At 35.8% G+C, this 25,185-nt stretch overlaps 3 protein-coding genes and 1 pseudogene across 4 annotated transcripts; 3 read left to right on the plus strand and 1 right to left on the minus strand.

The window, feature by feature from the left end:
• The first annotated feature begins 671 nt into the window (after positions 1 to 671).
• Positions 672 to 3,500, plus strand: LOC129877501 (ribonuclease 3-like protein 2; annotated as a pseudogene).
• Positions 3,244 to 9,080, plus strand: LOC129877500 (uncharacterized). 2 transcript variants are annotated; one of them, XM_055953013.1, is made up of 9 exons: positions 3,244 to 3,500; positions 5,066 to 5,323; positions 5,682 to 5,753; positions 6,895 to 6,937; positions 7,772 to 7,878; positions 8,100 to 8,195; positions 8,283 to 8,473; positions 8,593 to 8,662; positions 8,836 to 9,080. In XM_055953013.1, exons 2-9 carry the CDS (start codon positions 5,141 to 5,143, stop codon positions 8,932 to 8,934), a joined length of 861 nt encoding a protein of 286 aa, XP_055808988.1. In that variant the 5' UTR covers positions 3,244 to 3,500; positions 5,066 to 5,140; the 3' UTR covers positions 8,935 to 9,080. The 2 variants fall into 2 exon arrangements, with proteins under 2 accessions (XP_055808988.1, XP_055808987.1); XM_055953012.1 differs by lacking the exon at positions 3,244 to 3,500 and having other exon boundaries at positions 3,626 to 5,323.
• A 960-nt stretch (positions 9,081 to 10,040) lies between these two features.
• Positions 10,041 to 12,298, plus strand: LOC129877366 (uncharacterized). The gene is made up of 2 exons (XM_055952864.1): positions 10,041 to 10,481; positions 11,795 to 12,298. The coding sequence occupies exons 1-2, from the start codon at positions 10,111 to 10,113 to the stop codon at positions 12,102 to 12,104; spliced, it is 681 nt and encodes a 226-aa protein (XP_055808839.1). The 5' UTR covers positions 10,041 to 10,110; the 3' UTR covers positions 12,105 to 12,298.
• Positions 12,299 to 17,311: 5,013 nt separating this feature from the next.
• LOC129876475 (uncharacterized) lies at positions 17,312 to 24,876 on the minus strand. The gene is made up of 5 exons (XM_055951926.1): positions 24,246 to 24,876; positions 21,565 to 21,721; positions 20,500 to 20,550; positions 18,787 to 18,879; positions 17,312 to 17,708 (listed from the first exon to the last, which is right to left on the minus strand). The coding sequence occupies exons 1-5, from the start codon at positions 24,383 to 24,385 to the stop codon at positions 17,649 to 17,651; spliced, it is 501 nt and encodes a 166-aa protein (XP_055807901.1). The 5' UTR covers positions 24,386 to 24,876; the 3' UTR covers positions 17,312 to 17,648.
• Positions 24,877 to 25,185: the final 309 nt, after the last annotated feature.

Genomic DNA, 25,185 nt, shown 5'->3' on the forward strand with positions numbered 1-25,185 from the left:
ATTTGTTACTAATAAATACGATTTTTATTTTAATATCACATATTGCATAATAATATTCAATTGGATCATATTCTTGGTATTAAGATTTTTTAATTACTGTATTTTTTTATATATATTTCTTTTAAAATATCTTATTTGAATGGAAGATTTATTTGATATAACTCCATGCTTTAACAAGATAAAAATATAATCCAAGTACACATCATTTTTTGAAAAAATCTCATTTACGAGATTGTATTGAATATGCAATTGTTGTTGAATCATTTTCACACGGAAAAAATGAGAAAAAGCAATAGTGTGGTTTGGAACTTGAAACTTGTCATTGTTTTATCATATTATAATCTTTGCACTATTCTTCAGGTGTAATGATATATTATTAGTTTGTATAGTTGGCCTCATAAATCACACGAGTCATAAATTATTTTTGCAAAATGATACATGCAACATCATTATCTAATTGTCCATTAAATACTGATAGAGAAGAAGAGCCCTTCAAGCATTTTGCACTTTTTTCTAATACAGCCAAGTTTTTTTTTCCCCGGGAAAGAACCGCCTCCGTGCGCGCGCGCTCCACCGGATTTTTACATTTAAAAAAACATGCAATCGCCGGAAATTTCGCGATGGTGACCGACGCAAAAGGTTGCCGCCGCCGCCGCCGCAGGAAGAATTACAAACACGGAGACATCAGTAATGACAGTGGAAGAGCTATTAAAGTATCGATTTAAGAATACTAAGCTCTTACTCACTTTTCCTGTTTTAATTCAGCTTCTAATTACCAGCCGCTGGCGTTCGTCGGCAAAACTGCTCCCGGCTTAGCTATTTCCAGTTATTTCTTCGTGACTTACCCTGCCATTGGTTGTGGTAAGCTTACTGACCTCCGCGCCGCCAATGTAAGTACGGAAAAACTTGCTAAAGTTGCTATCCGGCACGAACTCTACAAGTACCTCCGCCACGATTCAGCAATCCTCGATGTGAAGGTACATTATATGCATCTACTTCACATTCTTTTGAAGTTTATGTTTTGTTGTAGTTACTCCCTCCGTCCCAAAATAGTTGTGGCTTTTGGCTTTTCGAAAGTACATTTGGCTATTCTTCCGAGCTAAATTGGGTTACATTAATTTAATATTTTAAAATTAAAATTTTGGATATTCATAAGATATACAGAAAGTATTATAAGTTGCAATTCATATCATATCAACTAGATGAATGCTCAAAGTACAGTTTGACCATCTAAGCTGTGGAGGACTCCTCCACTTTAGAGAGTAACTAGCTTTATAGAAGTAAACAAAGTAGAAAATATGAACTTGGGAGAACTCCTCCCAATTACTTTATGGATTGATCATCTAAGCAAGTTCCTTTGGTTTGGCTTGTGTTGTTCAGAAGTTGCATCTTATCCAATATGTATGCCCCTTTTATTTACTTCCGTAAGTCTTAAAACTTTTAAGTCCGTACTTGTTTTAGATAGTGAAGATTCCAGTTAGCCATTGCATATGACACTTCATTTGCTTTTGGTAACAGTGTGTCATTGTGCATTTCATTGGCGCAAGATCGTTGAACTGATTACAATAGTTCCTTTGTGGAATTGTAATAGAGGAGACTTCGAATTTGCGCGTAGGTGAAGGAATTTGTGATAACAGTGCAACAGGAGGAGGAGATGGAGTTCTATGGAGGAATGATAAAAGCTCCAAAGTTTCTGGCAGACATTGTGGAGTCGGTAATGGGGGCTGTATATTTAGATTGTGGCTTTGATGTGAATGCTGTCTGGGTGGTCAGTTTCTTTTTACTATTTAAGTTTGTGCTATCCAAAGATCTTATGAAAATTTCTCTTTTCTTTTTCCTTTCTGAATTTAGAGTAACAATGTATCAATCAACTACCCCTCAACCCCAACTAGTAATGTCAGCTATACGAATTCTCTATATTAATCACTGAATTTTTATTATAACTTGAAAATGTGATTATGTGGAAAGAAAGAGTTGAGTCTCGCAGGCTTATTGGCTATTAGTAAGTGCTTATAATTTACAGCCTCAGCGGTAGTATAGGGTTTTAACTGTTATTTATTGAACCCGTTTTCATGTAAAGTTAGTTATCCTTGTAAACTTTGCATCAAACTGACTCAAGCCATACCCCTGTTTAATGTTTTGGTGACTTTTGTTGCAAGTTGAGTGACGTCTGAGTAGTCATTGTGTATGCTTGAAATTTTCTGAGTAGTCATTATGTATGCTAGTGTCTATCTTGTGGGACAATTTGTTGCATCAGCTTCTTCTGAGCAAAAAGAAAATGCAAAGCTTCAAGTGGCAAAGGCTGCTCTTAAAGAGTTGTTCTATAACCCTTATGATATGATGGATGTTGAATTTGTTCCATTCCAGAGAAAAAAAGAGGGATGTTGAATGTATTTCATTTCAGAAAAAAAATAATATGGATGTTGAGTTTGACCCAACAAAAGAGAGTGAAGGAGCAAAGCAGAAGCTGAACGAGCTTTGCCAAAGAGAGAAAAAATGACCCAAACCAACTTAAGGTTAACCTTTTTCTTTTGAGTGTGATTTTTCTCATGAGTGACTTAGTGCCATTTTGTCAGATATCTGTCTGGTGGATAAAGTTGTTACTTGTTTCACTTGTACTGAATCTGTACCTGCAAGCACAAATTATGTTATCAAGTTTAACATGCTTAACATGTTGTATCAGGGAATCCTTGCATTATATTCTTAATCCTGGCTTATATCTCATTGTCAATCCATACAGGAAAGTAGGGCAAGAAATTATTGCCATATGATCAAACATTGATTCAAATTGAGCAGTGAAACTACCAATGTTTGTCTACTAGTAGTAGCTTTAAGGTTTGATTTCACGAAATTATATAGGATTATAGAATTAAATAGGAGCACAATGACAGATTTAGAATTATATCATTCATCGGCATACTAATATAAATTGCTGACTTATACTCTTTGGACAGACAACAGTAAAATGAACTTATTTAAATATTATTTTTAAAAATATTTTGAAATGTCTGACGTCTGTGGTTTCATATTTTAAGTTTTTTTTTCTCTCGAGCGAACTCCATATAAAATGGATTTTCTGGACTAGCAACTTGATGAATGCATGTGTTTCGTATGGGAAGGATTTTTATTTGGTAATTCTTTCTGAGTTTGCTTCTTTCAATATGCAGTTGCTGCCAAGTTTTTTGCTGTTGCTGTTGCAGTTGCAGTCACATTAAATGTATGAATTTGGTTCCATTATTGTTTGCTTTCTGATGTTTGCTGAGTAGAGAAAGAGATAGTTCCTGCTCATGATAGGAGTTTTACATGGTCTGTGCAAATTGAATTGCTGAAGGCATGCTTTTTGAGATGGGAGATGAAAAGTCACGAGTAAAAGATGCAGAGAATTCAGCAGCCTTAGCAATGATCTGGAGTTTGCAGGAATCCAAGTTCAGGTGATTTATACATAGTTTCACGTTCCAATTCCAGGACGAAGCAGACAGCCGGGCCGGCTCAACTTGAAAGTAAAGCTTACTCAAGTTCTCTCTCGATTCGTGCAATAATCATATTTGGTTGCAGCAAAGTGAATATTGGAATACAATGTCATAGCTCCCCTTGGAAACAACCTTTGAAACAGCCTCTGGCAGAAATGCAAGGTAAGGCTGCGTACAATAGACCCTTGTGGTCGGGCCCTTCCCCAAACCTTGCGCATAGCGGGAGCTTTAATGCACCGGGCTGCCCTTTTAATGTCATAGCTCCCCTTAAGAAATAGAGAGTGCACCAGTTTGGTTTCTGGCCAATTCATATTAGAATTTTACCATGAAGCTGTATAAATACCACATAAAGCTCATGAGGTGAGGATTGCCCAATACCATATAAGGTGACTAATTTCTCTTCCCACAACCGATATGGGACTCTTTATATGTTTAGGCATGTTGCTCGGACTCTTCAGAAATATCGATGATACTTCAGAAGTGTTGCATTTTTGGAGGATCCGGCACTGTTGCGAAAGAATTTTTTGATAGTCCAAGCAACATAGGGATTCATGACCTATTAAGTGCACTAGTATGATATGATTGTTCCATATCTTCCGACTTAGTTTATTTTTATTTTTTTGAAAATGGTAAGATTATCTGACTTAGTTTATTAATACTTCTATGTCTATGTTCCGTGTCTATAAGTGCATTGGTCTAAAGCAAGAAAAAGGTTTTCAACTTTTACATTGAAAAGAACATTGAGATTTTTTTTTGAGATACCCTTAGAGAAATAGGACAAGAATATTCCAAACATATCATCTTAAGGTGCATGAGTCCAAGCACAGATGGTTACTGAGATGGGTGGACTCCTTATAATGCTTGGGCAATCCTCCTCCCTTTGAGCTAGCTTTTGGGGTGTGAGTTAGGCCCAAGATCTAATTTTACATGGTATCAGAGCAGGACCCATTTCACCCAATGTTGGACCTCCGAAATTAAAATTGTCCACGCACCAGATGCTAAGCACTGGGCTTGCGGTGGAGTGTTAAAGAATGACAAAAAAGTTTCACATTGGTGGTTAATGAGATGAGTGGACTCTTTATAAGACTTGGACAATCCTCCTCTTTTTGAGCTAGCTTTTGGGTGTGAGTTAGGCCCAAGACCTAATTTTACAAATATGTAAAACTATCATTTTAATTAGATTTTATCTCGAAGAAATTGAACACCAAGTCAATCTCCAAAATGAAAAGATATCATTCAACACAATCTCACAAAATCTTCCCTTTTTGTCTTCAATTACATCAGAAAATGACTTGTAAATTTCATTAGTGATCGCCCTCATTGATTATCAACAAATTCCATCATCAAAAAGTATAATTTCTTCAGAATAGATCAAAGATCTAATCTAATCACGGTTAGTAGAAAAATAGTACGAAAACTATTATTTTTTTTAATTAGGTTTTATCTCGAACAAACTGAAGACCAAATCAATCTCTTAAAGAACTTAATGCTACTATGAAATGTTCCTAGCTGGCATAAGCACGTGAATGACAAATTTTCTTTTGTGATGGTGCCACTAAAACGGTGAATTTTGCCCTTGTTCAATTCGGGAACAGAAGAAAAAGGAGAGAAAATAAAGTAGGGAAAGCGAAAGGAAGAAAAAAATAAAAGCATTCAATTGAGGCTTTAGAATGGTAAACTTACCTCAGTCTCTCTCAGTCGGTGTCGGCGGTTTCAGAGGAGGTATGTCGTCATCGTCTTCCAGTGCCAGAGCATGGGCTCATAAGGATCGCAAAATGCATTCCGCTGAACAGCTTGTGCTTGATCTCCGCAACCCTAATCTTCGTGAAAATGCTCTTCTAGAACTTTCCAAGGTTTATTCTTCTCACTTTAAGAGGTTTACTTTCATATTTCGTTTACGGTTGTATTGTTTATACTTTCTATCGGTTCCTCGGGGCATGATTTTGTATAATTCAATTCTGGTTTAGGGTAAAGTTCTGTATAATTGAGGGTTTTGTATAATTTCTTCCTTTTGAGCAATGGTTGAACAGTTGGTGTTTGCCCCAATACTCCTATTTTGTTGCTGACCCCTCTTCAGCAATGTGCTCATATCTGTGTATATGTGAAGCACCAAATAATTTGGCATTTTGGATTGGGTGTCAATTTTTTGTTCTACTAAAATAGTATTAAGATTTACCTAGAAAGACTTATTGCCTTTGTTTTCCTTTTCAGAAGAAGGAACTTTTTCCGAATTTGGCCCCCTTGTTGTGGCACTCGTTTGGTACTATTGCTGCATTCCTACAGGTATGTTGAGAAGTGTTTCATTATAATTCTAGAATTTATCTCATCTCTCAGATGCATATGAATGCTAAAGTACCACTCTGCACTGATTACCTATGCTTCACACTGCACCATTAAAAGCTAAGAATAAAAGGAAGCATGTAAATGACCTTTTACAGCAAAGCTATCAAGGAAACATCTTAATGGGCTTCTGTTGGGGTTACTGAGCAATTCAAATTATTAAAATTGAAAATGTCTTGTAGAGTCCTAGCTTTTTTTCCCCTTAACATCTTGTAGATTCTTAGTATGATAAAAGAGGTTTGTGAAATTTCTGGCTGGGGAGGGAGTGTGAGCTAGTCCCACATTGGCCCATGGAGTGCTTCCCTTGTTGTAATTTGTACTCAGCTCATTGCAAGGTTGTATATCCAATAATGGAAACTAGATAATGTATGTCATTTTAATTGAATATGCTGGATTGCTTTATCATTGTCTGGAATAAAATGATTTGGGGTAAAAACTGGAAACAAATATACAGGGAAAGTCTCAAATAGAATCCCCATTCGCTTTCCCGTATTTGTTGGATGTGGATGAAACAGATGGAGCCAAAATCCCACTTTGAGGAGACATTAACCCAAAAAATGAAAATATCACCACTAGGAGGAGAAGCTTTTCTGTCATTTAAATCTAATCTCAATTTAACTGTTTTTGTGCCTTGACCCTTCTTAGATGGTAAACAGAAGCTACTATATTTAGGTGGTTGTATGCTTTATCAGAACCACTATTATTCTCTCAACTATTTCATTTGTATTTCTTGAACTTCTATTGTAGACATTTTCTGTCAATTATTTGCTTCTTATTTCTTAAAAACTTATAGTGTGGAAGTTACTAGTTGTTTCTATAAGTTTCTTGTGCTATATGTATCAAGAGAGGTGGATGGTGAAAGCAACAGACTGGAAGGTGTTAGTAGTGAAGTAGTAAAACTTTTTTTTTTCTTTCTTGGAGCATGGCAAGTATCACTTCCAAATATCTGTTGTTATCATAGTATAAGTGCTTTAAGATGTAATTGTTTTCCCACTATGCTTCTGTTATTTGGGTTTTTTACTGGTTAAGGTCAAATCTTCTATCCTTCCTATTGAAATAGTTTCTCATTGCTTCTATTTTGCAGTGTGTAGCCTCTCATCCTGACACCAGAATGTTGCTCCTTGATGGTGAAGATTCTCTTTGTTTTTTCAAGTTCTCTTATCTGTTTGTCAATGGCAATAAGCTTGGCCTTTTTTGGTATACAATAAAGGCCTTTTCGAACTGTACTTTTAGGTGGAATGTCGTGGGAAAGCTAGAAAATTGTTGCCTTTGTTGATTTGCAGTTGCTTGTGGATGCAAATTCTTTTTCATAACAATGACAGGGACACAAAATCTCAACACTCCTCATAGTTACATCTCTTGTACCACAGGCACTTGCTTAGTGCTTTTCACTTAAATAAAATTCTTATTTACTTGTCAAAAAAGAATTCCACAGACAAGTCAAAGAATAAGATCCAAATAGTATCAAATTAATGTCACTTTGCATTCATTTGATAAATCTTTGGAGGTGAATTGGAATTTGATTTACATAAGAAGACATTGTACTTGGATTTATCTTATCTGTTACTTGTAGAAAAAAGAAAATAATACTCGCGTTTTCTTTTCCTCAGAATTCACAACTGTCAAGTAATAAAGGTTGTCCTTCCTTGGCAGTCACCACTGTCAAGAAATGAAGATTACATGTTTGTGGCCTTAGGTTCATTGAAGTGCTGGCCGGTGCAATACAAGAATGCTGCCTTAGATAACTACCCCAGCCCCATATTCATGTAAAATGCTTTGTGACCTTCAAAAACTTGTAAGTACATCTTAAAAATAAATAAAAAACAAATAAATGGACTTCATAATCATGATGTGTTCTCGAGATCTGAATAGACTCATGTCTGATGATAATTGTTATTGTGATCCATCATAGTTGTGATATTTGGTTTCCCTTGTCCTTCTGACAGTTTTCTACTTTGCAGCAAAAATTCCTTTGTATTTGTACCCCTTTCTTAATACAACAAGCAAGTCAACACCTTTTGAAAATTTGAGACTTACAAGCTTAGGTGTCATTGGTGCCCTCGTGAAGGTAATTTGTCTACTGTATTTCCTGCATCTCTTCTTCTACTTACATTGTTAGTATAAAGATTTTATTCATGATCATATCTACTTGGAATGACATGAGAAGGAAACCATGGTTGGTTAAAATTTCAGGAGCTAATGATGGTATTTATGGTATCCTTAACCTATCTTAATCAATTTATTCTAAAGCTTAAATGCACTCTGTTCCTTCTGATTTTCTCTGTGCAGGTAGATGACACTGAAGTTATCAGTTTTCTTGTTTCAACAGAGATAATTCCGGAGTGCTTGTGCGCGATGGAGATGGGGAGTGAACTATCAAAAACAGTTAGTACTTCCCTAAAACCATTTTTCAATTACATCATCCCTTGACTTGATTAGATTTTCATGCATCTAATTTATTTATGCTGACAGGTTGCAACTTTCATTGTGCAAAAAATCCTTCTAGATGATGTGGGTCTGGATTACATATGTGCCATATCGAAAAGGTTTTTTGAAGTAGCCCAAGTTTTAGGTGTTATGGTCGATGCACTTGCTGAACAACCTTCATCAAGATTGCTGAAACACATAATCAGGTGCTATCTTCGTTTGTCAGACAATCCAAGGTTTGTTTCCTGTATAACCATCCCGGTTTTCCTTTCAGTTTGTTTATGTGTGATATATCACAGCCCTTTTCTGTCTCTGTTTCTGTGTGGCTAAAGACGATGTGCATGGCTTATGGCAGGGCATGTAATGCACTGAGAATTTGTCTTCCCAATCTGCTTAGAGATAAAACCTTCAGCAGTTGTCTTCGTGTACGTAATATTTGGCAATATAAATAGCTCCCCCGCCCCCAATCCTCCCCCCCACACCTTGGGAGGGTTCTTTCTTAGTGATCTTGAAGCATTTTTTATTTTATTTTTGGCATTAGACCTTGTTATTTTCTTCCGACCGTGACTGTTTTTTTTTTTTTGCTTTATGTTATCAGGAGGATCCAACGACGAGGAGTTGGCTGGAACAGTTGCTTCATAACGTTAATGGGAATCGGGCTGCTCTACAGGCTGAAGGATTTATTCAAATGCTGTGAACTGAATTCATACAAATGGGACTTCAATTAAGTCTTTCTAGGATCTTTTGTTGGAGTATTTAATGCGCATATATACTTAAGAATGCATTTCTGCACTCATATTTATTTATGTGAATTATTATGAGGATTATTATTGGGAGATTAAGAATATTATTGGACCTTTAGTAAGCCTTCTCTTTTGGAAAATTTGCCTATCTAAGTAACATAGCTAATATATAAATATATAACCTAGCGATACTTTCAAAATACGAAACTCAGGGACACTTTCTCCCTCTCGCGGTCTTTTTTTCTTTCTAGATATCCTTCCCACCCCCTTCACTCTCTTGCCCTGCAATCTTTTTCTCTAGAATTTTTTTAGAAAGTAGAGCTCTTTGCAAACTATTTTTCAGGTGAGTTTTTGGACATGTTTTTTTAGGTCTTGGTTCTCTTTTTAGTTTTGACGTTTCTCAAAACCAATTGATCAAAATTGGGTATACATGTAGCTAGATAACTATATCTCATCTTCAGGTTTGAAGATAAGAGATTTAGGTTTGATACTGGATATATGTATCTAGATAATTGTATTTCTTATCCTCTTTTATTTATAACTATAAAACACACCTACATTGTATGGTATTAAAAATTGATACATGTATGCTATGAAATAGATACACTTTACTATAAAAAGAGTATAAAACACAAATATACAGACATTTATGATATTAGAAATTGTAAAATATAAATACATTGTGAAAAACAGATAGAAAGAGGGTGAAGAACGAGAGAGGCACATGTAGCTCCATTATATAATTATCCATAATGATCAATCATACTTCTTATAGTTATTGATAGAGAAGGCGAGCTCTTCTAGCATTTAAGCACTTAAATGTGTGATCTATTGATCTATAGAATGGGGATAAATCATGAGATTTTTCAAAATTTAGTAAATGCAAAAATACTGAATAAATTTTATCTTATTTCATAAGATATTAATAAACAAAATTACCTAGTGTGAAAGGTAAAAAGAAAGAAATTCACACAAAAAAAAAGGAAGTACAAAAGAAATGATTTTTTTTATAAATAGCATGCCTAAATTCCTTCAGGCATTTGCACTTTCCTGGTACAGCTCAGTTTTTCCCCCAGGAAAGCAACGCCTTCGCGCGCGCGCGCTCCACCGAATTTTTACATTCAAAATACATGCAGCAATCGCCGGAAAATTGCGCGATGGTGACCGACGCAAATAGGTTACCACCGGCGCCGGAGGAAGAAATTACAAACACGGCGACATCAGTAAGGGCAATGGAAGAGTTATTCAAGTATCGGTTTAAGAACACGAAGCTTCTAGAAGAAGCTCTTACTCACTCTTCTAATAATTATTACCAGCGGCTCGCCTTCGTCCGCGACGCCGCTCTCTGTTTAGTTATTTCGAGTTGTTTGTTCGTGACTTACCCTGACGTTGACTGTGGTAAGCTTACTGACCTCCGCGCTGTCAATAAGTTGCTAAAGTTGCCCTCCGGCACGGCCTCTACAAGTACCTCCGCAGCGATTCGGCAATCCTCGATGAAAAGGTACATTATAGATTTATATATCATTAACCAATTCTTCACATTGTTATGTAGTTTAAGTTTTGTTGTCCCAAAATAGTTGTCACTTTTCACTTTTCGAGATTCAGTGTGGCTAATTTTTGGAGCTAAATTGGATTACTTAGTTAAATACTTTAAAATTAAAAATTTGTATATTCAATACATATATGAAAAGTACTATTAGGTTTGCAAATCTTCTCATATCAATATGATGAAAAGATACGTCATGAAATGTTGTGGTCAAAGTTCATTGTTATGTAAAAAAGTTTTGTTGTCCCAAAATAGTTGTCACTTTTTGCTTTTTGAGAGTCAGTTTGACTAATTTTTGGAGCTAAATTGGATTAGATTAATTTAATTTGTTATAATTAAAATTTAGATATTCAAAAGATATACGAAAAGTACTATAAGTTACAAATCTTCTCGTATCAATATGTTGTAAAGTTACATATTAAAATGTTGGTTAAAGTTTATATAGTTTAACTATCGAGGAGCGGATAGTGACAAGTATTTTGGGACAAAGGGAGTATCTATCAAGTAACGAGGTGTCTATTAAGCATCTAATGTGAATGTTGTCTGGGTGATAAGTCTCTTTCCTTTTTCCTTTCTGGATTTAGAGTACCAATGTATCAATAAACTACGCCTCAATCCCAACAAGTTAGATTGTCTATATGAATCTTTATATTTATTCCTCTAGAGTTCTATTATAACTTCAAATGTAATTATGTGGATTAAAGAGATGAGTCTCACAGGCTTATTGGCTATTAGTAAATAGTAAGTGCTTAGAATTTACAGCCTCAGTGTTAGTATATAAGGGGTGTTGACTGTTATTTGTAGAACCCTTTTTCATGCAAAGCTAGTTATCCTTGTAAACTTTGCATCAAACTGGCTCAAGCCATACCCTGTTCATGTTTTGGTGACTTTTGCTGCAAGACGAGTGATGTCTGAGTAGTCATTAAGTATGCTTGCTAATATTCAGAGGTAAAACTTTGTTCCTCTAGACATGTTCTGTATGTGTTATTCTCCAATTATTGAAAGAAATGATTAAGATGTATTCGTAAAACAAAAATTTCAATTGTGATTCTTTTTGATATTTTATTAAAACTCTCGTTCTTGCAATAATTTCTGGACTTGCAACATGGTGAATGCATGTGTTTCCTACGGGAAAGATTTTCATTTGGTAATTCTTTCTGAGTTTGCTTGTCTTAGTATCCAGATGCTGCCAAGTTTTTCTGTTTCTGTTGCAGTCACATTAAATGTATGAATTTGGTTCATTATTGTTTGCTTTCTGATGGTTGCAGAGTAGGGAAAGAGATAGGTCCTGCTCATGGTGGGAGGTTTATATGCTCTGTGCAAATTGCAATTGCTGAAGGCATGCTTTTTGGGATGGGAGACGAGAAGTCACGAGTAAAAGATGCAGAGAATTCAGCAGCTTTAACAATGATCCGGAGTTGCAGGAATCCAAGTTCAGTTGATTTATACATAGTTCCACGTTCCAATTCCAGGACAAAGCAGATAGCAAGGGACGTGCAACTTGGAAGTAAAGCTTACTCAGGTTCTCTCTCGATTAGTGCAATAATCATCTTTGGTTGCTGCAAAGTGAATATTTAATACAATGTTATAGCCCCACTTAAGAAGATAGATAGCAGAAGAGATACTACGTGATAGTGTTAGAGATTCCAGGACCTATGTCATAGCAGACTGAGCTCTGGCCAATTCAGATTAGAATGTTGCCATGAAGCTCTTTATATAAATACCATATTAGAAAATTATCCTTGGGCCTAAAGCAACCCTAGAAGCTAGCTCATGCGGTGAGGATTTCCTAATACTATAAAAGAAGACTAATTTCCCTTTCCACAACTGATATTGCACTCTAACACTGTATGTGTAGGATTCATGATCTTTTAAGTGCTTAAGTAAGACACGATTGCTCCATATCTTCCGACATAGTTAATTAATACCTATATATCTATGTTCCGTGTCTACAAGTGCATTGGTCTAAGGCAGGAAAAAGATTCTTTTACGTTGAAAAGAACATGGAGAAACGTAAAAGATTCTTTTCAAGAATGATGTTCCATCTTGGTCATAAGTTTATATAGTGCAAGATAGTCAAATACTACAAAACGCATTTTGAACGCGTAGTCAAAAAGGGAGGTGTAGTACGCAGATTTTACGTGTTTCTAGTTTTCTATAAATAGAGGGCCTCTTGCCCTCATTTAGATTATCCCACAAAATACAATCCAAAAGAGTATGAACACAAAGAGAGTTATACACCAAAATAAATATTGTAGTCTTGAATGTCCTCTTTAGTGAGTTGTAGTCATTTAGATTATCCCACAAAATGCAATCCAAAAGAGTATGAACACAAAGAGAGTTATACACCAAGATAAATATTGTAGTTTTGAATGTCCTCTTTAGTGAGTTGTTCTTTTTACAAGAGAGAAGTGTTAATTATTGTTTTCTCCTTGTATTTGAGAGCAGTGTACTCCCATATTATCATAGTAAGATCCTTCTACTCCGTGTTTTTTTCCCCTCTATCTGTTTGAGGGGTTTCCACGTAAAATTCTCGTGTCCAATTTATTTTCATTATTTATTATCATATCAAACTTTAGTTGTAGTGCTTACTCCCCCAACATATAGAATATATGATTTTAGAGAGCATACTTTTATTATATAATTTTATGCTCAACACCAACTATATAATATATACAAATTTATTTATATAAAATTTGCACTCATTGTCATAAAAGAATAGTGAGATGCAGTGTAGATCCAGCCCTTTTTCTAGCAAAAATAAAAATAGAAATATGGTGTATGCTAAGAATTGTACTAATTGAATTTGGCATATTAATATAGAACAAGGGTTGCCTTTATTAAAAAGCTGTTTTGTGATAGAAATCATGAAGCCTCTTCCATGAGTCTTCTCTCTGTATCTTCAATTGCTTGTAGAAGTTACTGCTTACTGATCAGCTGATCCCCAACTTCCTCCCTTTCAGTATATTTTTCTTTCTTTAAGATCTCTTCCACTTCATTAATCTCCTCACCAGTACCCCCTATGAAAAACAAGCTTGGCATTGAAGGGCACTTCTTCACTATTGCTGTCTGCTCATGTACTTTTGCAACGCCAATAATTTTCTCTGAAGCATATTTTTCAACCACTTTACCGGTATTTTTCTTAGTAGCAATCAGAAGTGAGCTCTCTAAGCTCGCTATATGATCATATTTAGCTTTAGGGGCAGCTTCTTGGTGTTCGGTACTTCCAAGAGAGGCGGGAAAAGCTATCACTGGAGTTTCTTGTTTTTGGGTGACGGTGCTGTTTGTTGAAGGTAATTTCTTGTCATATGGAGATTTTGAGAAGAAGGAAATGAGGCTAGCTTCAGCTTCTAATGAAATGATGAGAAGGTGAACAATGAAATAGAGGTAAGTTGTTCTTAGTAATGTGGATAATAAAGGGGTGATGATAATAAGGGCAGCTATGATGAGTAAAAACTTTAGAACTTGTATATCTTGATCATGTCCACGGATACTGTTTTCCGATGCAGTTTGATGAATGTAAAGATGTTGCTGCTAGGAGCAGAAGTGTGGTTTTTTAGTTAGTGTGTGTGGTGGTGGAGCTTAAGAAAAATATGTATGGGACAACTTCAGATTTATATGGAAGACATTGAAGAGAGAAAAAAATGAAAAATAAGTTAGCAGAAGTGTTGGTTTTTCAGTTAGTGTGTGTGGTGGTGGAGCTTAAGAAAAATATGTATGGGACAACTTCGATTTATAAGGAAGATATTGAAGAGATAAAATAAGAAATAAGTTGGTTGTCTTTCTGTAGAAATGGAACTTGGATCTAACTCAAGTTAAGAAGATAACTCATGCTATGAGTGACAAGGCTTTGACAGTAGTTAGTCTATTGAGCAAGAATTTGCATTTTTTTTCCGAAGATTGTCCAAGAACATAAGGAGACAAGTAACTCATCCCTCCATTATGTGATACTTTAACCCCCACCATACCACACCATGACCGCATGCCCAAGCCCAACATTTGGAGTTTGGACAGGGATAACATGGGCCCGAATGTTGGGACATACAATAATAGTAACTTAGCTCTGATACCACGTGAAAAATGAATATTGTGTCTAACTCAACCTCAGATGCTAGCTCTTGATGTGAGGATTCTTCATAACCGATGTGGACACTTAACAAGAGAACACTCCCATATTATATTTATCTGATGGTTTTGCCTAATCACGTCACTAAGATGTTAATTTGACTTATACTATAGTAGTATATTAGTGATGATGGAAGAATTTTAAAATAGTGGTCGAAAAGAGAGAAATTGTCAAATCAATTCACTCTACTAATCCAAATTCACGTCGTGCAAAGCCTACGAGAAATTTCTCCATTTTCAGATTCAAAATCTGCAATCTCTAATTAAAAATAAAGGAATTTCATTTCTCTCACTATGCCTTCGGAGCAAGATACAATCTCATGCAAAAGATCACTATTGTTTAATTGGACATTCTCTATTTCATATTATTTTGTTAGAAAAAAGAAATTCACAGAGGAACTTCAGACATAAAATTCTGAAGCATGACAATTCAGCCATAAAGTACAAGTAGAGTCGGGACAAAAAATATTTTGGATAATAATTATAAAAATAAAATAAAATAAAAGATTTAATTTAGATAATTTTTTAATTGGACAAGTAGTGATAAGGTCGGTGGAGAAGGCAATCTATTCAGAGCCCGTTTGGATTGGCTTTAAGTTGGTCAAAACCAACTTAAAGCTATTTTTTAGCTTTTGGACGTGTTTGCCTAATGCTAACTTTAAGCCATAAAGTTCTTAAAGTCAGTCAAAAATGAAAAGTTAGGATTTCTAACTTTTTTTTCCTAGTGCTTAAAGTCATTTTGTTTGACCATGGAAATTACTTTTATATCCCTTATATTTTAACTAAATTCCCAAATTACCCTTTTTATTCTTTTAACCCTAAAATTCAAACATTTATTTTCAACATAAGCACTTTTATCCAAACACTCAACTGCTTATTTATAAAAATAACTTTCATCACTTCAAAGTTCTAAAAACACTTCATACCTAAAAGTTATTTTTTTTAAGCCAATCAAAACGAGCTCTCAATCTTCCTGTGGCTGCTTCCTTTTAGGAATGTTACTGCTACTTGAAATGTAGGCCGTCCCAAGTGGGCCCTTTTAAAAGTAGGCCCATTGAAGGCAATCTTTATCTCAAGGCTCTTGGCTCCTTGGCCCAAATTGGTGGTGTGGTGGGGTTGGCCGGTTGGCTATGATAGTTTTTTCATCCGGTGTCCGATATCAGCATTGGGTCCATACTAAATTCTGATTTGCATATTATAGGATCGTTTAGGGGTGCTCCCAACAAGATTTTTTTTTAATTCTCAAAAACTCGAATCCGAGATTTCTAATTAAGGGTGAAGAATCCTAACCATCCTGCCTCAACCCAGCCGGCTGTGAAGTAGCTTAAGTATTCCGGTATATTGGTGCTTTTGTGGTAACCCCATCCTGTCACAAAAATAAAATCCGAAAAATTTAAAAGAAAAAAAAGTAGTTTTTGTTTTCAAAGTGAAAAATCATATTTGAAAATTTTCAGAGTTCAAATCCGAAAAAAAGTGAAAAAATTTCATCTTCAGACACTAGCAATTATATTATGTTTTTACTAATCTGTCGTGAAAATAGTCATGTCATAACTAAAGTAACATCTGTATTCTGTAGTGGTTTACAATATCAAATCTCCAGCCAACTGCTAAAAAGAAATCTTGGTTGAGAATATCCTTTTCTTTCTCCATTCTTTCTGCGTTACAGCAAATTCCCTCTTGATCCATGTTCCTATCCACGTCCTTTCACTTTCACTTTTATCTGCATGTTAGTTTTCATCAGAAGACAATGGTCATCGTTGTTTGACTGATTTGGTATTGGTCTATACAACTATATGTGGTTGATTCTATTTGTCTGTCTTACTTTTTTTTTTTTTAATCTGTCTCAAGACAAGTCTTTTTTTTTTTTGCATCTCTTTAATTCTAACTTTCCACTTGAGATATTTAAAACCACAAAATTCAAAAATATTTTTTACTTTCTTAAACTTCATGCCAAGTTAAAATCAGACAAATAAAATAAAATATGTTTAAAACCACAAAATTCGAAAGTATTCTTTTTTTTCTAGTTTGTGATCTTTTGGTCACCACTAATTCTCAATTCTTACCAAGTTCAAGATTTTACCTGACTAACTTGATCATAGGATTAGTTTAGATACTAGAAAGTCCAACTGAACAAATAGATGCATGTAAATCATTTTTGTTTCAAAAGTCGTAAATGCTTCACATCACTTGCTTTTGTTTTGAGTAATCATGTTCATCATCACCACATAGGATGTGGTAGGATGATAAAAATCTTTCCCTCTTAATCGATGTGGTAGGATGATAAAAATCTTTCCCTCTTAATCAAAGCTCTTAGGTTTGAGCCCCTAAAAATGTTAAATTTCTTGGTAGAGTGCTTTGCCCTCTTAATTAATCAGATCAGTAGGGGTTCTGATTACTAGATAGATAAAGGGGGGGAAAAGTCCGATTCCTTTTTGTGGTCGCCCAACTAGCTACGGCATACTGTTCATAATCATACCAATAAAAGTTGCAAAATCTTAAGAAAACATCTTCAATTCTCTTAAGCTACTTCTGATTTTATGGCAAATCTCAAGTTAACTTCCTTTCCCAAGTTCATGAAAACAAATCACCGTACAGTTGTTTTCGTCTCAGATTCTCATTCATTTTGAAGATAAATGCATATAAGTAACCATCAACCAAGGTAGTATCCAACAATTATAAATAAATGGCTTGAAAGTTGGATAATAAACTAAACAAGTGCAAGTGATTGAGTTGTCACAATCACAATGTATCCAACAATTATAAATAAATGGCTTGAAAGTTGGATAATAAACTAAACAAGTACAGGTGATTGAGTTGTCACAATCACAAACAATACACATCATCCCCCTCCTTTTTCCAACAAGGTGAAGAAATGATAAATTCACATGAAACTCTCCCTTTGGTAATTGGTAGTGATGTTGATTCTAGCTTTAATAGCTTGGAGCCTATTCCATATTTACTGAATACTTGAAGGGAGATGATAAAGTTATACAAACTCTAGATTGAGCTTCTAAGCAAAAATGGCACTAAACATCCCAGCAATGCGCCGGCAAGAACCTGCACATTCATCTCAACGACATTAACTTCCAGTTAAGGAAAATATTATTTAGTTTGTTGTCACACTAGTTCCTTTTTTTAATATTTGTATCATATTATTTATCGGGTGATGAGTCAGAACGATGCCGATCAAAATGAAAGGTAAGTTCTATAGAACAACCATAGGACCGACCATGTAATATGATAGTGAAAATTAGGCCACTAAAGTCCAACATATCCACAAGATATCTTATAGAGGTGCAGATGCAAAGATGGATATGGCATCATGCAAATTAGATAAGGTTGAAAATGTCCACATTTGCCAAAAAGTTTCAGTAGCATGCATTGAGAATAAAATGAGAGAAGATCGCTTGAGATGGTTCAAGTCCAAGTCCTGCGTCAACCTAGACCTATATACACTTTGGTCTATAGGTGTAAAACTATGATGAGCAAAGGTGTTAAATAGGAATGGGGTAATAAACCTAAAATCACATGAAAGGACATTGTCTTGAAAGACCTACAAATCATTGGAATCAATGAGCACTTACATCTTTATGTTGTTCAGACTCTTCAAAAATGTCAACGCGTGCGTGTTGGATTTTCCAAAAGTAGTGTATTTTTGGAGAATTCGACACGGATGCGGCATTGAAAGTGAAAAGTCCGCCAACTTGGCTTAAGATAGGACACATTGGGAAAAAGGGATCCATATTGTGATATCTACTACAGTTGAGAATAAGTTTTGGACAAGTAAGAGAATTTCTAATATTGTTATTATTACTACTACTAATATTGTGTGTGTATATGTATATATATATATGGAAACGTATTTCTAACTCTTGTTTTATTTGGTACAATGATAATATGAGTTAAACTTAAATAAAGTAACATGGATTCACATAGCCCATCCCAACTTGTTTGGGATGAGGTTCTTGTATTAGTTTCTGCCACAACATTAAGCGATTGAATTATTGTAAATGTGTAGAAAATGAGGTGCATAAGAAGTGCTATCTTTACTAAGATTGTTGTCGTCATCAAGAGGTAATGAAGAATGGCAAAAATAAAATAAAATGCATAAACTACAAACTCATTGCAACCGCACCTGAAGAGGAGTGTGACCAAGTGAATCTCGCAGAGGTCTAACATTGGCAACAGGATGCTCAGGAGGCAATTCACACACTATCTGATTCAACAACTGAATCAAACAGCAAAATCAAAGAATAAGATGACTGACGCAAAGGAAACAACAAGTAATCTAAAATTGAAGAATAAGATAGTAGAAGGGTAATCATAAGACAGTAGAAAACAATCGACCTACTAAAGAAATACTCCTTTTTACGAAGTAGACGTCATTTATTGAGTTGAAGTGAAGTCTTTCCGTTCCCGATTCAATTACAGTTGTTCTCGCGTTTCAATTTATGAGTCTTATTTTCGTTTTTTGCTTATTCTTTTTTTAAAAAGGCACTTTGTGTATTAAGTAACTCTTTAAATCCAATATCCTACGTGACATTTAAAACCAAAAGATTCAAAGGGCATATTAGTACAATAGACACATCTTTAGTCTAAGACTGCCATATTCAAAAATCTTTATCTTTTCCTTGAACTTCATGTGTAGTCGAACTAATACACAAAATGAAATAGAGTGAGTACCTAAATTACAAACTCGGTTGAATTAGAAAGTGAAATCGTCATAAACATGAAAAAAAAAGGCTATATATAGAAAAAGAAAAATTAGAATTGATGAAATGGTAACTATACTATTTAACCAAATGTAACAACAACAACAACATACCCAGTGAAATCCCACTAGTGGGGTATGGGGAGGGTAAAGTGTATGCAGACCTTACCACTACCTCATAGAGGAAGATAGATTGTTTTTGAAAGACCCTTGGTTCAAATGTATTAGCTCCAAGCAAGACGAAACAATAGATAAAGCATAGCGTCTAAAATGAAGAGTAAAGTAAATACTACACCACACAAACAATAATAATAGCAAAATAATGTGGTAATCAAATAAAAATAACATCAACAACACAACCATAAAGGCACGACTAGTCCTATGGCCAACCTAAAACCTTCCTACCCTACTAGCCTTCTACCCTAATACGCGACCTCCACACTTGTCTATCTAAGGTCATGTCCTCGGTGATATGAAGCAGCGTCATATCCTGTCTAATCCCCCCCCCCCCCCCCCCCCGCAATACTCTTTAGGTCTACCCCTACCCCTTCGCGTACCCCCTACAACTAACCGCTCACACCTCCTTACTAGAACATCGACACACCTCCTCTGCACATGCCCAAGCCATCTCAATCTCGCTTCTCTCATCTTGTCTGTCATAGGGGTCACTCCCACCTTCTCCCGAATAACTATTTAACCAAATGAGGGAAGATTTATCCTTATTTACTCACTCAATTGTACAACTTCTACCAAATTTTAAAAAAATGTTAAAATTTTAAACTTCTATGAATAAGTACATAAAAATATATGTTATATATATATATATATATATATATAATTATATAGTACTTCATATGTTTGGGAATTTTAATATTTGGGGGCCTAAGGCAGCCAGGCCTTACCTAGGGCGGCCCCTGGAAATCAGCAAGTGCAAATGTCAACTGAAAACTACTCCATTGTTTTACAACCACATGGGGGAAAATCATCAGAGAAGATACCAAACACAATTATTTAAGCATAGAATGGAGAATAATTTTATACTGAGAGTGATTTAAGCGCAATTCTTTCAATTGCATAAATCATCCATCAGTAACATGATAAAAAAGGAGATAAAGAAGGGTGGGAAAGGAAGATTACTTCAGCTTGGCGACCAGCATGAAGCCTAACACCAGTAGCATCATACATTACCTGTAATAAAGGAAATCCATTAGAAAATGAGGAGAAGAATAGAAGTTCATTATGCAAAATATAAATAAGAAAGTTGATACAGAAAGCTGCATATGTGTCGGGTCTTGGGAGGGTGGAATGTATGCAAATCTTAACCCCTACTTGGAAGATGTAGAGAGGTTGTATCCTATTAAGACCCCCCCCCCACCCCCAAAGAAAAGCAAAAATTGTCGACATCCGAAGGGTATACAAGTCCTTTGCGATGATCCCCCAACCCCAGATAACACATATACAAGCTAGCCTCTCTCTTCCAAAGAAGCATGTATGTCATCATACCCTTCAGGGTGGCCCAGTGGTTTGAGCTTGGGACTTCCATGTTGGAGGTCTCAAGTTCGCAACCCCTTGCCAGCGAAAGCAAGGGGTTTGCCTTCTAGGTCGAGCTCGTCGCACCGGACTTGCCTAGTGTAGGACACCTCTCCTGTGTGGTTTGCGAACTATTGCATAGAAGCGGGGGGTTTACCCTGTGCGCACTCAAAGAATAGTGGTTGCGGGTTTCCCTTGTCATAAAAAAAAAAAGTTAATACATATATAAAAAGTTAATACATATATCATAAATGTATGAATGTGCGTGTATATGTATTCCCTGGTTAGATGGTCTCTTCCAAAGAAGAAGTGATCAGGATGTATGACATTGCATCTTTTTCTACAGTTACAACAACAACATATCCAGTGTAATCTCACAAGTGAGGTCTAAGGCTTCTTTCTACAGTTCATACATTAAAAAATTTAGCACACAGATGCCAAGAAGATAATTAAAAAAAGGACTTTTGCCAAAAGGTAACAACAATTATGCCAAACTGAGCATCATCAGGAACTTTTCCTAGGATAAACAGAAAAACTGAAGGTTGTCTTCTTCTTTTTCTCATTTGTTATTCTCGGGTTAGGATTACATTGATTTATGTGTCTCAAAGCCAAACACCAGCAGAGGAAATTAAAAAATAAAATAAGACAAAGCCTGGTTAAGAAATTACTCACAACACATGCCAAAACCACAGCAATCGCGAAGACAGATCCTCCAGCTCCTTCTTGTAAATAAATTGCCATTATCAGCGCAGTAACAGTTGCTGAATGTGATGATGGCATTCCACCTGAGCTAAGCATCCTTTTTGAATCCCATCTCTTCTCCTTGTACCTGCAAAATCTAACAGGGAATATTCAAAAATTAACCAAGAAAGTAGAAAGAAAAGGTAAGAGAAAACTTGGTGATCCTGAAAAAAGTAAGCTCTTGAAATTCAAAGATCAATCCACGTGAAGTACATATTTCTCCATTTTTTTGTCAATAACAACCTCCTGAGTGAAAATCTATCATAAGATCCACATACATGCACCTTCAACTCTGTTATTACAGCAAATAAAACAACGATTCCCTCCACCCTACTTAAGCTACTTTCAAATTACGTTTTGATTTGGTGAAAGGGAAGCAATAGGGGCCTTGCCGATTTAATTTCCCAAGTAGTTAACCTCTCACTCCTGTTGTGTGATACAGCTATATGGAAAGTAAACACACTAATTCCTCCTTTGCAGACGTTTTGGAAAAGTGTATGTGTGATAATGTTCCTATCCATCTTTACTTCACCTTCTATGTCACTTTTCATACCCAATCAAGGGAAACTAATCCTTACCACAATCTTTTACATCTCTCTCTCGCTCCCTTCTGAAAAGTACCACTCTGTTTTACAATTATTTTTGGTAATAGTGGTGCCTGGGCAAACTTGCATGCACCTTGATTATTCTACCAGGTATCTAGTACTTCCCACCAGCAGAACCATCAAGGATTAGGCAAATAAGAGAAATCGCCTACTGTTTTTTGACTCCGTGGAGATTGACCCTGGTCTCCAAGTTTCTACCACTCTCTTTTACATCTCTTCAAGGAACCACTCCTCTCACATCGAGCTAAAATAGCTATTATAATTTTCACTTTAATGACTGTTACATAATCTCAGATTCTCCTCCAACTGAGAAGAATCTGCATGCTTAAAACCATAGTCATTGATAAACAGTAATTAAGTATCCAGCCTCTATCTCCTCGAGGTAGGAGTAAGGTCTGCGTACATTCTACCATTCACAAACCCTACTCGTGAAATTACATTGGGTATGTTGTTGTTAGTATCCCCAGTTCAATTAGAAACAAATCAAAAATGAGTTTCAGATTTCAGAAATGTCCTCTTTTGCAGTTCTGCTATGTTGATTCAGACACAATTTTCTTTCAGAAAGACGCCCTGACTACAGAATCAGGAACTGTTCCCAGAAGAGGGGAAAAACACACGTTTCGAAAAAAATAATAAAAGACTCTTAATCTATTCCAATACTATAGAGAGATGATTAAATTCATCACCAAACGAAGGTTAAAGTAAGAAAAACCCATTGTTTCTTTACTTTTTTATTTCCAGATTGAGGAAGGACCTGTGTGAGTCAGAGGAGATGTTATCCGCCAAACTAAAATCTTTACTAAAGCTTAACAACAGTGAAATAACTGCATATAAGATTTAGAGGGATCATTATCACCAAGTGGATGACTGGTGATTCAGACATAGGATAGAAATCTAGAGATTCCAACTGGTACAATACTCGGTGTGAGCCCATCTGTCTCAACCTAGGTGAGCAAGGTTACCCACATTTATGCTTGTACACTAGCACACTGTGCATTGTATAAGTTGATTGGACACTGACATCATCATAAAAAGCTATGGAAGGATCATTATCCTTTTATCTACCGTTCTTCTAAGTGATGACCAAACCTCTGACTTCCCATTTTGAACTTGCGATTGTGTTAGGAGGCTTCAAAACCTTCCTATAAATTTTACTCTGATCTTCTCAATCAATAAATTTATCTTTGAACTTTCCGAGGATCAGCATTCTGCATTTTCACTTTAGTTTTCAGTATATGCTACATTCTCTAGAAATTCAACAATCTAAACCTCAATTGCTCGATCAGTATGCTAGAAATTTGCAGCAACATCCAATTCCGGAATCGGTTTAAACATTATAATGACTCTTGTAATATCAACAACAAAAACTTTCACATACTCACAGACAACAACAAGAAAGCCATGATCTTTCTTCTTCTCTTTTTTTTAGTGCATTGTATTATTTGAGGTGCATAAGTTGATTGGACACTGACATTATCAGAAAAAGATATAGAGGGATCATTTTATCCTTTTATCTACCGTTCTTCTAGGTGATGACCAAATCTCTAACTTCCCAGTCTGAACTGGTGATTATGTTAGATGGTTACAAGACCTTCCTATATACTTTACTTCAATCAAATAACTCTTAGCTTTCCTGAGAATCAGCATTTTCACATTAGTATTCCCTATATGCTGCTTTCTCTAGAAAATCGACAATCTAAGCCTCAATTACTCGCTCAGTAGATGCGAAATTTGCAGCAACATCCAAGTTCCGAAAGCCATTTAAAAATTATAATGACTGCTGTACTATCAACAACAAAAACTTCCACATAATCACAGACAGCAATACCAAAGCAATCATCTTTATTTCTTGTTTTCCCAATGAAACTTCATATACTAACAATTCAACTATAAAAATACAAGTCATTACGCCAAATCAAAAAGTCTAAGCAGCTAAAGACTAACAAAACACTACCTCAAAGTAATAGTAACATATCATTTAGAAGCAAAATAGAAACAGGCATTTACCAGGTGGTGAATAGCTTGAGGAACTGAGCAATAGCACAGGCAAGTAATGCGGAAAAGAGGGGAACATTGACAGGTGAAATCGACGACGAATACGACCGCGCACTTGAAGATGCATCGGAAGCTGTAAGCACTTCGTTCATCTGATTAGATAATTGAGAGCTAGATAGATCGACGGCCGGAGATTGATAATTTACCGGAAGCTTCTAGAATCTAGACTCGGAGATTTTGCAAATTGGTGCCGGAGGAGGCTGTGGTTGGTGGATCTATAGGATGAAGGTACGTCCCCGCCGTATCCGTCGGCCGGCGACGTCGTCGATCGGAGTTTGATAATTTACCGGAAGCTTCTAGGATCTAGACTCGGAGATTTTGCAAATTGGTGCCGGAGGAGGCTGTGGTTGGTGGATCTATAGGATGAAGGTACGTCCCCGCCGTCTCAGTCGGCCGGAGACGTCGTCGATCGGAGTTTTTGTGACTTTTGTTAGGTTGCCTGTTATTAGGTAACTGAGAAAGCGAAGGCGTCGGTAGTGGACCCACACGGGACTGTTAAAGATGGCAACTTTGTGTACAAAATTGGGTATTCTCACCAAAAAGAACCGGCGTATGGGATATACATTTGGTGGGACCTAGTTGCTTCATTGCCTTGGGCTATCTCCAACTTGCTATTTCTTTTTTCATTTTTTTTTTATATATATTTATTTATTGGTAAAATGGAAAATATCAAACTAATTAAAAGAAAAAAAAAACTTAAAATCTGTCGGGAGGAGAAGAAACTTCGTGTCCTTAACCTTAAATACATGATTCCATTGTATCAACATCTCTTCATTTTTGTGGCTCTCAATTGCTAGAAATAATACATTGATTTATCTCTCTTCAAATATATCTAATCATGGCCGTATTGGCTTGTAAGTATCTATAGGCTTTAATTATAGATTTAAATGAA

Source organism: Solanum dulcamara, chromosome 12 (genome assembly GCF_947179165.1).
Source record: "Solanum dulcamara chromosome 12, daSolDulc1.2, whole genome shotgun sequence".
Taxonomy (NCBI): domain Eukaryota; kingdom Viridiplantae; phylum Streptophyta; class Magnoliopsida; order Solanales; family Solanaceae; genus Solanum; species Solanum dulcamara.